Source organism: Cyprinodon tularosa, unplaced genomic scaffold (assembly GCF_016077235.1).
Source record: "Cyprinodon tularosa strain WSP-4 unplaced genomic scaffold, ASM1607723v1 ctg199, whole genome shotgun sequence".
Classification (NCBI taxonomy): Eukaryota; Metazoa; Chordata; class Actinopteri; order Cyprinodontiformes; family Cyprinodontidae; genus Cyprinodon; species Cyprinodon tularosa.
Window position 1 is genome coordinate 3,255,445 of NW_024038729.1, and position 14,952 is coordinate 3,270,396.

The 14,952-nt window shown below is 36.9% G+C and overlaps 1 protein-coding gene across 2 annotated transcripts in view; it reads right to left on the reverse strand.

The window, feature by feature from the left end:
• Positions 1 to 14,952, reverse strand: part of pik3ap1 (phosphoinositide-3-kinase adaptor protein 1) — a 28,123-nt gene that overhangs the window by 12,150 nt on the left and 1,021 nt on the right. The window contains exons 2-15 of one of the 2 annotated variants that reach the window (XM_038284053.1): positions 14,327 to 14,749; positions 13,164 to 13,411; positions 12,880 to 13,027; positions 12,652 to 12,794; positions 12,433 to 12,565; positions 9,333 to 9,529; positions 9,078 to 9,249; positions 8,932 to 8,994; positions 8,599 to 8,856; positions 8,448 to 8,504; positions 4,224 to 4,417; positions 4,066 to 4,138; positions 3,773 to 3,940; positions 443 to 513 (exon numbers count right to left, since the gene is read on the reverse strand). In XM_038284053.1, the coding sequence (XP_038139981.1) occupies positions 443 to 513; positions 3,773 to 3,940; positions 4,066 to 4,138; positions 4,224 to 4,417; positions 8,448 to 8,504; positions 8,599 to 8,856; positions 8,932 to 8,994; positions 9,078 to 9,249; positions 9,333 to 9,529; positions 12,433 to 12,565; positions 12,652 to 12,794; positions 12,880 to 13,027; positions 13,164 to 13,411; positions 14,327 to 14,749 (2,348 nt within the window). Of the gene's footprint in view, positions 1 to 442; positions 514 to 3,772; positions 3,941 to 4,065; positions 4,139 to 4,223; positions 4,418 to 8,447; positions 8,505 to 8,598; positions 8,857 to 8,931; positions 8,995 to 9,077; positions 9,250 to 9,332; positions 9,530 to 12,432; positions 12,566 to 12,651; positions 12,795 to 12,879; positions 13,028 to 13,163; positions 13,412 to 14,326; positions 14,753 to 14,952 lie in introns of both variants that reach the window. The other variant, XM_038284052.1, reaches the window with a different exon arrangement.

Below are 14,952 nucleotides of genomic sequence, written 5' to 3' on the forward strand. Positions count from 1 at the left end.
CAAATACACGAATTAGCAGAGCATTTATCTTTGCAAAACTTTTTTTTTTTTTTTTTGATTAACAATCGGGGTCAGAACTTCCTCAAACTTAAATGTCAAAGTTCCCAAAACACAAAACAGAACAACGCTGTTCAAACACTTACAGGTCTGTGCATCAAAAGCTTTCAAGTATGTGTGAGATATTTCAGTCAAAGTGATGATAGAATGTGTGATAAATATAACTCTGTCAGGTTTCTGAGTTTTTACACAAAAGACCCAGTCAGTAAGAGAAGCAGACTACCTTCTAAAGGAATTGAAAAATTGAGCCGTCCCCTAAAACATGCCCTGCTGTTCAGCATGCTGCTGCTAAACTCCTCAGACCTCAAAATGGTACGAGAGCTTCCAGAGAGATGCTACCTCAGTGCTTTGAACGCACACATGCGTACAGCGAGTCTGGCCTCACCTCAAACTCCTGCTCCGTCCCGCTGCTCAGGCTGAAGTTGCTGTGGGTGCTGAGCCTGTTGCTCTCAGTGCCTGATAAAAGAAATGAAAACAAGTTCATGTAGAAAGAAAACACGTGATTTCCAGTTTCTCTGAGGTTAGAGCTTGTGGTGAATGATGTTGTAAGACCCCTGCGAGACGAATGTCTGTTTTAGTCTATGGCTGCAGTTGTTAAATTGAGCTGCACTCGACACTAAAGTAAAGACCTGTCAATCTGAAAATATTTCAAGCTAAATTCCTGAATGCTGTCAAGTTTCAACAAAATGAATACCAAAAAGCAGCTTTAAAAAAAAATCGTCATGTAACTTTAACTGCAGGTGTTTAGTTTAATTTTATTTCATCATGTTTTTAATGAAAACATATTCTAAAACAAGCAATATCAGTAATAACTGAGGACAAACTATGTCTATGTCTTTATTCATCCTTAAAAATAAAATTAAAATATTGCCTGTCAGGTTTATTCAATGATGATTATAAAGTTAATGTATTTGCATATGGAACATTGAAGAAATGAGATGCTTCACTCTGTTTACTGCAAACTGTCATGCAACGGTGGTAGAAAATTGCTGATGTTTGTGCAAGGCTAATCACAGTTATCAGGAGACCACTCTATTCTGAGATTCAATCAGAGGAGCATTTTGTCCTATGACCTGATCAATTGCCTTGTCAGAAGAACACTCTATTTTGTAACCCACCCCATGTGTTATAATCTGCTAATAAAAAGGCTTCTGCTGAGAAAACCCACCAGAAAGTAGATGTAGCTGAACGTAGCTCTCTCCTTCTGCAGAAGCCGTTAAAAATCCCTCTTCTGTGTGGAATCAGTTTCTCTTTTATGAACCTACATTTTTTAACCTAACATTGCCCTTTCAACATTCGGGGTGTTGTGAGCAAAATAAATAAAATGAAAGAAGTGTCCTACCATGACTATGAAGCTGATCCCAGTGGAAAATTTGTCCCTAACTATGTTGGGGCCGTGATAGCCATGCCAGTCCATACACTGACTGCAGTTCTATTGTAAGACCTTGTTACTGACATAACAACAATACCATGGATATTGCTTTTCGTCAATAGACTATATTAATTAGGCTATGTATGCTCCAAAAAAAGGGAAATACATCCACCATCCCCCTTCTTATATTTTATTATAAATACACAACTGAGGATAACATAATTGAAACACTTTTGATTCCTTGGTTGACCAGGTTATGACACAAATTGGTCATGAAAGAAAGAAAAAGGTTAGTAGACATAATTTTAGCTTTCTGAGCTATTTCGTGAAATAAACGTGTAAAATTAGTGCCTTGTACTGCACTTCCTCTTGACTCGATACTGAAAGAGCAACAAAAGAGCAAGGTTAAAAACTCACACTCAAAGTAACGTCTGCAACCCTTAAACTACTGGTAAAATGGGGAAATAAATGAAGTTAAAATAATTAATACACTTTATGAATCATTTTAAGCACATTTAGTTACTTTAACACAACAGTTTCATGTTAGTGTAGGAAATGAAACAATTGTGCTAAAGTAATTAAATATGCTTAAGTAGTCGCAAAAGATGCATGAATTTTTATTTTCATCCTACTTATTTTAGTGATTTAATCACATTTTGGAATTTTTTATTTTATTGACACTAATCTGTTCATAAAAAAATACTGTTTAGGAAGTTTTCTCACAAAAATGTATTATTTCGATTAGAAAAACCCACCGGAGGCACTTTTTTTAATAGTTGTAAAATCTTCGTTGAATTTAATCATCCAACTTTTAATTTAAAATCATTTAGGTTTCTGGTGGCATAAATATGAGGTGGCATAAAGCCAGTTTTCAAACGCTCACTATGCCTACACCATGCCACCTGGGAGCTGGGGGGGTGGGTTGGTGTATGGGGGACGACATCACCATGCATAGTGAGAACCATGCTTATAAAAATCTTACCACTCACTATAGGAGAACTACACAATAGAATGCATTTCAGGGTCACCAAATGATACTATCAGACCCTTTCTGCATGCCAGTCGGTTCATCAGGGTGATAATTTCTGCAAAGTCACTCTTCTGTTGCACCATTACAAAAAAGAACACTCCGTCTGCTAAATGCAACTGGAACTTTAACCTAAAAATACATGGCTTTGTCACAGCTTTTTAGTATTAATAAATAGGTTATGGTGGCGGAAGGTGCAAATGCATAACACAGAAGTTCTGCAAGAACAAAAAAGGCAAACAACCCCAAAAATAGACTAACACTCAAAACACGTGCAAAGGAAATAAACATTGCGGCTGACAAATACCAAGGAAAATAGAGAGCAGTGACATGCAAATGTCCTGCAAACACCTAAATGTGCAGCTCACACAAAACACATTCCAAAGACATAAATGATGCTAACGCGGAAGTGCTCCAGACCACTGGGGGAGTCCTTCAATCCTTAGCAAATATATAAAGAGACGTCCCACCCACAAGACATCTGAAGGGATTAAAGGTGAAATATGTTTTATTTTCAGTCTGTTCTTTAAACTCTGAATTTTATGTCTTTACTAAGGGTGAAATGGTCCCATTTGAGTTGATGACTGGTCACTTGAAGTACGTGAAAACTCCACCGTAGTTGGAGCACCGCTGTTAGCATAATTTTTCTTTTGCATGTATTTTAATAGTTTGTGTGTCTGTCGGATTTTTGTTGTTTGCACCTCTACGCAACTATAAGGTGAGGTTGAAATACAGCCAAAGGATAAATACGTAAAAAGCTTCAATGGTTGCTGTGGTTGTGGCATGCTGTGTTTGCACTCAGGTTTGAACATGATGATTTAAAACATGTTGCCTTCTATTACAATCTCTGTCCACAAACTAAACGTTATAGAGATCTGTGAGCTGAGATACAGAGAAGATAAGACAGGACTCAACTCTCGCTTTTATAAAGGTTAACAGTAACAGGAGGGGTAACGATACTAAGAGGGTGCTGTTTTTTTCTCACTATACTCAAATTGCGGCTTGAATTTTGTTTTTTTTTTATGTTTTCACACATCTTGTCGCACTATTAATAAGGGTTGTGCATTATAGATAAATGAAAATAAGGGTTCTATGTGTGTTTTGTCTTCCCCAGTTTGATTAAATCATCCCCCCACCCTCCTTAGGGGGTCATATTGAGGCGGTAGTGCCTTGATCACATGGCAGACCAATAAAACCGTCCCAGCACAAGGTGCAAACAGGTGAAGCTCTTTTCAAAATGAATTCCTCACTAATCTAAGTCTCAATATTTAACCATTTTTAAACCTAAACATGAGATAAAGAGTTTGGGGACTCACTAGATGTGCTGGATGTACTTCCTGTCTTCCAGCTGCTTCTTTTGATTGGATGAACTGCAGGAGGGGGCGGGGCGCTCACTCTGGGTGTCGGCTCATACACGTCGCACTCTATCGTCATGTTAGACTGCCAGTACAGATTCCTCTGCAGTGGAGCGGTTATTTCATATTCTGGCAGAGAAGAGTCATACCACATCAGCAATCAGACTATGAGATAAACAGGATGTTGTCTGCGACACATAAGTAGATCATTTTATCGGCGGGGTGTAGGAATTCGACACGTTGCATCATCATACCTCTTTCTCCTACCGACTTTTCCCTCTCTTTGTGTCTTCTCGTAATGCTTTCTCGTAATTTCCTCAGATTATCCTTCAATGACAAATAAAACAAGGGGTTATTTGTTAGAAACTATTTCTTTGCTATCAGACTTGGATGTTTGTGGCTAATCCTTTACCTGCTGATAGCGCAGAGAGTTGGCCCTGCGCTCGTGGTCCAACTGCCAAGCTTTGAACTCCTGGACGGCCTCATCCACCGTTATCTCCCCGACTTTGACCCTCTCCTGTAGGGATATGAGCTGCCTCTGCCCAGGGGTCTTCATTCCACCATAGGGATCGTATGTAGATGATGGAGCTTCGCTCACGGGTCGAGCTAATTAAAAACAGAACAGGGTGGAGGAATAAGTTAATCTCCTCCATGTTTGAATTGTCAGTTTGTCACAGGGCAACACATAAATATACTTGAAAGGCTATTACCGCATGAAAACATTCATACTTGAAGGAACTTTGGCAGGGAAAATTCATGCATGCACAAGGAAGACACGTAAACTCCATGTAGAGTTTTCATTTAGCTTTTTGTTGGTGAAAAATAAACAATCAGTTCAGAGATTGACCTGCTGCTGCATTTCAGAGATCTGGATTAATGGTTGCATCAATTACAACATTGATGCACTGATCATCTTCTGACATACTGATTAAAAGTCAAACATGTTCTTGAGGTAATTTGAGTTTAGGTTTGCAATTCTTTTAAGACATGACTTGGGCCTTTAAGTCCTAATGGAGCTTATAGTTAGAGTGGCTCAGGTTATCCAGAGCTATCTCTATAGTTATGCTGCTATAGTCTTAGACTGCTGGAGGACATTGGGACCACTTTTCATCTTTCTGCTTCATTCTTAGCCTAGTCAACTAGCCCCAACCGCGAGCGGCGAAAATCTTTTTTCCCTGCAAGTTGGCCTAACCTCTATAAATGCCCCAGACCCTAGAACTGGCGGGCCAATCACAACGCAGAGATTTGTTTTGAATTTCTGGATGCAAGCGGGCAGTTTTGAGGGCTGCGCAATGCTGGAGAAAGCACAACAAAGAAGATGGCAACAATTATTGAACAGTTCTCATTTGACTCAACTTTTGAATCAGTTTTGAAAGGATTAGACATGGGGATTTCGTTGAAGCGTGAGCAGGAAGAGGCTCTACGCTCATTCCTTTTTAAGAATGACGTATTCGCCGTTTTACCGACAGGCTGTTGGTTTACACTCCCCCACCAGCTTTCTGTCACGCTTACTACGTCACAGTCAGTTGTGCTCATTGGTCAGAGTGTTGGCCAATAGGCACAGACATGGTTTGAAAAACAAGAGGTTGTTCTTTTCAACAATCTTCCGATGTGTCATTCATCGGGGCCAGACTAAATTACACATTTAATCTCACATTTAGTCGGGTTTATCAGGCCACTCTGCTTTTTCTCATCATATTAGCTTCATCTGGTCTGCTCCAGTTTGCTTGAGTCTCCATCCTGGAGAGAAATATCAGCTGTGCTACTGCCTTCAAAACCTTCAGTTATAGATGATAGATTAGGGCCTGTTTTTTTACTGCTTAGTCCTGTTTCTCTCTTGGAGATAACAATGGGCTCCGCTTTCATTGTAACTAACTGCTTGTGCTTTCTTTTTCCACTCCACTGTTGCTGCATGAATTACTAGCTTTAGGGATTGCTGAGTTAACAACACTGTGCAAGCAATCTGATTGATTTTTTTTTTTTAAATGACTTGAGATAGAAATAAACTGAATTGAAATTAATTATGTTCTGCGTTCTGTTTTCATGGATATTTGCTGGAATCCCAGAGTCTTAGAAAAGGATTTTGTTACATGCTTTCATCTGTTGTCAGTGACTTGCTTTCGGTTTCTAAATTCAATTTTTAAGCCTACTTCGTGTTGTCAGACAGGTTCTATTTAGTTGATTTCAGGCTTAGCAAGCAAAACCAAAATGAAATACTTAATACTTCATGAATTATCTAATCATAGATACTTCATGAGGCAGTTATATTTCTATTTTTCTCTAATAAATTGTCAATGGCTTAGAATTTTTTAGAGTAAGCTAATGTGGAACGGATTTATTCTAAAAAAGTTTTAAAAAAACATGATCTGGATGACTGAGAGTCTTCACAAGCATGTGGAACGGAGTCAAAAATCTGTTATCCAATTTTCCATAGTCTCTTTGGTAATAATAATAATTTGATTAATTGTAATTCAATTAATACTAATGAAACCCCATAGCTGTGAATCAATCAAGCTAAGATTCAAAGTTTAAAATGAAAGGAGACGGGTTCAGGACCAGCAGGTGTATAGATCATCCTCTATCTTTATGGCAAAGTTTGGCCAAAATTAAAAGTTCAATGGTTTTATTTTTAGGTGAAATTGAATTACAGACTTGCCAACAACCACAGAGCTGGTTGTGGGCTCAGAGTGATGGTTTCTGGGGTTGGTGGACCAAGCTTACATTTCTTACAAGCAGAAACACAACAAAAGGTTGAGAGATGTATGGTTGATAAGGCAGAATAAGTTTTGTTTGTGTCTGAAGCAAAGAGAGAAACTAAGCAGGGCAGTGCTTCATTAATTATCATTACTTGTCTGTTAAATTCTACTAGGATGTATGACTGTTGCCCCAAAAAAAGTTGAATATAACAAATATATTGTGGTCTTTTTATTAATTCTGCTAAAAAGCATGAAATAATAACACTGCTTTATAAACATTATAGAAAGCTTTAATCAAATGCATTTTTTATATTGTAAACAGGGTTGGAAAGGACTGAATAAATACAGTTCCTTTAAATATAGACATTTATTAGTCTTTTTTGTGGAAACATCATGGATTACATGCTGTCATTTTTAGGCCAACACCATAATAACAGTGATATGATTATTATTTCTATGCTGCAGCAGCATCTTCACTGCAAAAAATGGAAATCTAAGTATTTTTTTCTTAAAATAAGTGCATTTTTTCTCCAATTGAGGGAGAAATTGAAACACTTTGCCAATGGAACAAGACAATTTACATTTAAAATAAGAAAAAAACAATTGCATTGTCTTATTTCAAGTTCATATTATCTAATGATCTTATTTTAAGTGTAAAGATACTAATTTCATTGGCAAATCATCGTATTTACCTACTCAAATTAAGGGTAAATCCACTTGATTTAAGAAATTTTTACTTTTTTCTAGATCATTTTTGCAGTGTTATGACTGTTTCTCAAAGGAACGTTGAGCCAAACAACAATGAAGAAGCACCAAACCCATAAAAGCTCCATCTACAGGCCTCAGTGTTTTTATATTAAAACTCAAGAAAGCTGACCAAACAGAGTAACAAAATGAACAAACAAAAAATAGCCTACAAAACTGAAAATGACAGCTATTAAATGCTGAAATCAGCAGAGCAATGATCCCAAGCACAGCGGAAAAAGCTTATGATTTATGGGGAGTGGTGGCCTAGCGGTAAGAGCTCGGACTCTGATGTTCTGAGTTCGAGCTCCACTCCCACAGACTGCCGTCTCTGTGCAAGACCCTTAACCCCCGATTACTTCTTTAGCGCCGCACGATGGCAGCCTACTGCTCCCCAAGGGGATGGGTTAAATGAAGAGGTAAATTTCTCCAATGTGAGATCAATTAATGTACTAAAAGGCCAAAAGATAAAAAAAATTTAAGTGTGGCACACTGGAAAAAATCAAAATCTAGATGAGTCATTTTTTCTTGAAATAAGCCTATTTGTTCTTGAATTGAAAAGGTAAAAGAGATATTTTGCCAATGGGACAAGACAATTGACATTCAAAATAAGAAAACACAACTGTAATGTCTTATTTCAAGTGCATTTTATCTAAATATCTTATTTAAAGAGTAAAAATACTCATTCTCTTGGCAAATCATTTCATTTACCTGCTCAAATTAACGGTAAATACACTTAATTTAAGACATTTTTACTTATTTCTTGATTGTTTTTCCAGTGCAGTAAAAGTCCAGATCCTGAACAGATTTAATCGTAATTATTAAATACATTAACAAATACCTTGAAACCTAAGTTTAGCGAGTTAAAAAATGGGGTTAGAGTATTTAAATTATTTTACCAACACTTTTTTTTGCAAGGGGATTAACTTTAGTTAAATTAGCTCCGTCTTTATTAAATATTTGTGTTTTTCTCATGTTTTCAACAAAGATTCAGCAAACTTTCTAGACTCATGGGTAAATTTTTTTTTCTCAAATCTAAAAATCAAGCAGGCAAAAGATAAGTGCGCATTTTGAATAATAGGGGATCAATCAGGACCTTGAATTGAATAAAACAGCTCAGTAAAGTGATTAGAGAAGATTATTACAGCTAGATGCTCTCTAAAACGCAAAGGTTTCAAAGTTTAATTATTTTTTACCTGCAGGATATTCACTCTCCATGGTATTTTCATGGGATGTCCTTCGATCTGAAAATACTGTAAAGAATATACATTAAAGTTAAGTAGTAGTTTTTTTAAGAGCAACAAACTGCTTTAAAATATTGAACAAAGAAAACCTTAAAACACAGACCTTTGGAGATGTAGGTGGCAGGTCTTTCAGGTCTTTCAGGTTCACGCTCAGCCTGTGGTCTAGGGATGGGGGCCGGGGGGCGGTTCACCACTGCTGGAGTATAAGTGCTGACTATGTCCACCGTATCATAAATATCCTGCCGACAGATGTTGTACGGATCCTCCTCCTCCTCGATTTCATCAAAGTTGTTGCGTTCGTTGGGTTCATGGTCCTCCGTCCTGTGATGGTTGACTGGCTCCTCAGCAGCTTGAGGTTTAGCTGTTAAATCAGAAACGTTCAGCCGCATGTTTGATGATTCAGGATGACCAATCTCAGGTTAATAGCTGGATGTACCTTCGAAAAACTTCCTGAGCATGGCCTCTTCAGGATTCTCATCAACGGCAGTCATCACCTCATCTGCAACAAACATTTAAGGTCAGTTCCATCAGTAGCCGTCTGAAGGGTTTATCTTTGGAATCAGAGCAGAGATCTAAACTTACATAAGTCTTCTGCACAATTTGGGTCGATGTCGAGCATCGACTCATAAATATCCTCAGAGCAAACAGATAACTTAATCATCATATCTCGAGAAGAATTCGTCATGGGCTCGTATATCTCTACGTCTTCATCTAAGGTTTCTATTATGTGAGACTGGAGCATGTCTGCTGTCTCCTGAGGGAGTCCAGAAAGAAGGTTTTACAAACGTATTCCAATCTATAATGTTAAATCTATAATGTTCCCTTCGGAGAACTTACAACGAATTCATCCATGAATTGTCTGAGATCTTGGAAGCCGCTCTTCTCTGCTAGTTTGTTTGGGTAGTCTCCATGTTTGTTCATCACGCTGTAGGCCTGCAGAGCCCCAGGGCAGCGAAGCAGAATACTGGTGAGCTTCTTCAAACCGTATTTAGCAGAAAAGTGGAGCAAAGTGGGAAGCTCTTCATCGCGTTGATCTGAAAAAAACCCAAAAACAATCAAACACCTTTCTATCTTTGTTAATTTTAATCAATCAATCAAATGTTTTCTTAATACACTGGAAAAAATTGATATCTAGATAAGTAATTTTTTTCTTAGGATAAGTGCATTTCTTCTTGAATTGAGGAGGTAAACGAGAAATGTTGCCAACTAAACAAGACAATTTACATTTAGAATAAGAAAACTCAATTGGATTGTCTTATTTCACGTGCAAGTTATCAAATTATCTTATTTTAAGAGTAAAAATGCTCATTCCATTGGCAAACTACCTCCTTTACCTACTTAAATTAAGGGTAAATACACTTAATTTACGAATTGTTTACTTATTTCTAGATCGTTTTTCCAGTGTAAATATTGATTCTTTTTCACTTTATGGGCTCTTTGGACTTCCATAGAACAGGCTGACATCAGTTCATTACTTTCTGTTGCTATAGTTTACTCGTACGGTAATTGAACAGGTTCATGTTATATTTTCATTATTTGTTGTCAAATATAATTTTATTAAAAACAGTTTTTCTTTTTTCCTTTTTTTTTTATTATTATAATAATTATTATTTTTTTTATATATATATTTATTTATTTATTTATTTATTTTTAATCATAAAAGCAGTTTTTAAAGCTTGATTTCATTACCCTTTAAATTAAGCTCACCTCCCACAGGAGAAGATTGAAATAAAACCTAATTTTTGAAAGTAAGGTGTATAATTTTTCTCTTTTTGTCAGAATAGAAAATAATAGAATAGAATAGAATTGAACAGAAGAGAATAGAAAATCCCTTTATTGTCCCACAATGGGGAATTTCTGGTGTTTACAGCAGCAAAAAATTATAGAAAAAATAATCACACAAATGTAGACATTAGAAAAATGTATAAGAATAGCATAATAGAGAAGAGTTAAAAGATAAACAATAAAATACTGTAGTGTAAAGAGTTTTAACATTATTAAATAGAATAAAACTTATTAGGAAACTGATTGGATTCGGTAGGAATAAAAAGTCAGAGATGAGATTTTTAGGCCACGTCGCCCGGCCCTGTTAAATCCTAAAACGGCCAAGTTAACGTCAAACAGAAAGCATGAGCAGAAGAGTTTGCATGTTCTAAAAGTGTCCAAACAAGAAACTTCACATCAGCTCTATTCTCAGAGTTTTATCAAAAACAGATCTGTCACAAAAATAGAGGTAATGATGCTTCACTACATCAGAACAATTTTTATGCCTAAATGATGAATTATGCACAAATTTATATCAAATTCTGCTCATAAAGGTTTAGAAAGATGAGAGAAAACAGCTTTGGACTTTCAAAGACCAATATTTGAGAAACTCTGGTTGGATATCACCAAGATGAAGATCAATCTTCTTCTTTTGGGTCACACAGTTTTCAAAATATTTTCTCTAATCTAAAATCTATCCAAAATGAATTTAAAATACTCTTGGTACTTTTAGTCATTTCATGTAGGAATGAAGGTTTAGGCGTGTTCGATCCTGTCTGCTGCTACGGTGGGGCCGAGGAGGAAGTTCACAGTCGGCGCTCTATGATAGAAACCTAATACTGTTCCCGTCTATTAACTCAAAGTACAGTAACTGGGGGAGAGTCAAGGACGGCTCTGCACAGTGTGTGTTTTACAGTGTTATCTCAGTCAGTCATTTTGTTCTTATCGGAAGGACTAAGTTATATGAGAGAAACTCTTTATCTTCTTTTATAGTCTCCATCATTAAAAGTTCCATATCATGTATGCAATGCAATGCTTCCAGTAAATAGCCCCCTGTTAAAGTTTTGAAAGGTGTAATCTGTAAAGCTTCTATCACTTCTGGTCCTGCTGCGTTATTGCAGATGAAACAGCAACCAATGCATTAACACTTCAGTGAATTACTATGAAAATCTATATTTCAAGCCAACAGTGTTATTACACTGCAAAAACCATCTAGAAATAAGTACAAAATTTATTAAAATAAGTGTATTTACCCTTAACTTTAGTAGGTAAATAAGAAGATTTGCCAATGAAATGAGCATTTCCACTCTTAAAATGAGATAATTAGATAACATTCACTTGAAATAAGACAAAGCAATTGTTTTTTTTCTCATTTTAAATGTAAATTGTCTTTTTCTATTTGCAAGATGTCTCACTTATCTCCTCAAGCAAAAATGACTCATATAGATTTCCATTTTTTGTAGTTTGGAATCCAGGAAAAGACCTTATTACCTTTGTAACATTAAAAAAATATGGATATTTGATGGCGAAAATTTATGTCAATGTAACAAGAAATGCCAACTTGCCCGAATATATTAAGAAAAATAACAAATGCTTCTATAAGAGATTCATGAAAAACACTCTGAGAGTGAAGCATAACCTTAAAGGAATTAATGCTGATACTGACACATTTTTCAGTTTATAAACCTAAATAAAATTATTAACTAGGCTTATTAACTTTTTAACTTTTCAATTAGCTTTTTACTTTCTTTTTCTTAACTTGTACAGTAGGTAATATGTCATTCAAGGGCTTATCTAATTGGTGAAATGCTAAAAAAAGATGTGCAGCCGTGAAGCAGTATCTTTGCTCTACCGCTTGATATAGATCTTGTGCTTCTAGACCTCACTAAGGGGCGGGGGGGACTCCATTTGTAAGGGGTATGCAAGTGATCGAAAACGCTAGCTTGCCCTATAAAGGAGTAATGAAGTTTGAACAACGTCTTGTTCGAACAAACTTCTGCTTGATGGCAGAGCGGGAGATGTGTGTGCAAAAATGGGTACAGAAAAACAAGCTGATTGTGCAACAATTTTTTCTCACATTCCTACTTCTCCTCTGTAGCACGAATATCTGCAAAAATTGGGAATCACCAAAAAAAAAAAAACAACAACCAAGAAATCAGAAAGCTACACTCACACGCTGACATGTTTTCTTCTTCGATCTGTTTGACTCCAAAAAGCTGCAGCCCGGATGCTGGCATTTTGGATTTTAATGAGTCTGTCAGTAAAGTATCCACTGATTCAGTTGAATTGCAGGTCCAATCAAAGGCCTGGAAGGAAATCTTAGTTATAAACAAACCTAAAAGAGCAGAAAAATAAATAAAAGCAAAGAAAAGAATGATCTGATATGCTTTACCTGGCAGATAAAGTTCACAGGATCGGCAACCTCTGTAAGATAACGACTAACTTCTCCCATGCTGGTGTAATATGTGACCGAGCTCAGGCTGACATCTGAGCCATCAGCGTGCAAAGTGAGCAAAGTCACTCCAGCAGGCATTTCTATGCAGAACAATCAAAAACAGATTAGTGATGAATTTTAAAAGCATGGCACTGAGCAGTAAAAGCTCTTCGTGCAGAAACTCGCCTGGTGCAGGGACACTTATGGTGTATTCATTCTCCAAAGAGGCCAGAACCCTTTTAGAAGAATCTGAGTCTTCAGTTGAGAACTCTACTTCCAGATCAGAACCAGAAACAATTCTGCTTTTAAAAATTATATAAAGCGTCTCTTGATCCTGAAGAATAAAAAAAGGACAAATATTTAACATTTGAATTGAATATCTCAGCAAATGACTGCATGTCTGCCTCATCTTTATCCAACCTCTCCATGTTCATGTAAACTTTGCAGCTGCATGTTTGCTTCAACCTTACCCCACACCGGACTCTGTTGGGCTGAACACACAGACATGTGAGCTGTGTCTCTGAGCTGACGGTTTCACTTGTTGAATTCTCCCTGCTCTCTTGCTCTTCCTCCTTTAGGAACGTTTCAGTCTGCTCCTCCGGGGCCTCCTCTTCACTTTCAGCCACCGTGGGATTTTCAGAGCAGACAGGAGAAGCTTCTGTGACGTTCAACTCTGCTGCAGGAGTTTCGTTCTGCAATATGACTTCCGCTCGTCTGCCTTGAAGTAAAAAAAACAAGATAAAAATGATCCTCGAATTGATTTCATCCGATTAACACGATACCTCGCTCTGAGCATCCTCCTCATTTTAAGATTTCTAATAACATAAAAGGTACCACGTTAGATAGAGTGATAATTTTATTATTGAAAAAACACATTTTTGAGCAGAAAATGCATAATAAATTGCATTAAATTGCCAAATTTAAAACAATTGATGGATTTTTTTGGAAATTTGTAAAAACAAATTTATCTATTTCTTTGTCAGGATGTTTAGTAAAGACTAGTTTGACCAAACAAAAATGGATATTTTCATACAATCGTTTTATATTTTAGCCTTTATAGGCTTAAAATCTCAGGGTCCTTCAATCAAACTCAGTTCTTCCTATTCATTCAATAGAAAAAATGCTGGTTTTAACCTTTTATCTTATATGAAGAGGAAACTGTACATTTGGTTGTAATCAAACTTTTTTCCCAAATATTAACAAAATTAACCCTATAATGCCAAATGTATCATATTTGATACATACGGTTTATGAAATGTTTTGCGTCTGACACCTTTTGCATAATTTAATGGTAAAAACTTTGCTCAAAATCCCATTTTACACAATCAGATATACCTGATAAAAGAGGGCAGAAGACTACGCAAAAAATAATCTTGACTTATCGTAATAAATTAATAGTAATAGTAATAAATTATTAATATCAAACATTTATTTTTGTTTTTTCTTTTACGTATTTTGTTGAAAGGCCAAATAAGGACTTCAAACCAAAAAAAAAAAGTAATTTTCTGTTTTGTTTTATTCTTGGATCGGGCTTTAAAGGGTTAAGTTCAATTTTTTTTTTACAAGAATATTCAAGATTTGATGCCAAAAGCTTAAATTGTTAGGTGTGGTTAATGATTAACTGTCCACATACTGTCAGCAATGGATTCCAACACGGTAGAAACATAAATGGCGGGCTCATCATCAGCATGCAGTTTTCTCCAGCTTTGCCAGTCTGCAAAGCACCCTGCAGACAAGCTGTCCTCTGAAACGCCGCAGAGCAGCGCCACCACTTTGTGTGGAGGATAAAGGAGTCTCTGGAGCGCTTCATGCAGCTCCTGGTCACAGAGAATGTCCAGGAACAATCCTGTCAGGATCACCACTATGCACTTGAAGCACTGGAAATCCTTGAAGTTATATCCATGGAGCTGGTCGGCTGAGCTCACGGCGTAGAGCAGAACCGAGTTTTTCTGGAACTGTTTGGAGGAATTCAAGATCTGCTGCAAGTACGCAGCCCACTCCTGGGCCTCCTCGGTGTGGAGAATCAGCAGCTCAAACGCAGAGGAAGACTCAGATGCTGCTGCAAAACATGAATGTATAACAGTGTGATTGATATGCAGTGAAGCGAAAGGAAAAAATTGTGCATCAGTTGGTGAAACCTAAAGGGAAAAAAACATCGATGACCAGACAGACACTGGGGACATTATTTCCTGCAGCAGGTTGTGGAAAAAACGGCCCACAGCATTCCAGCTGCTGAATGTCAAGGTGACTGTGGGTGAG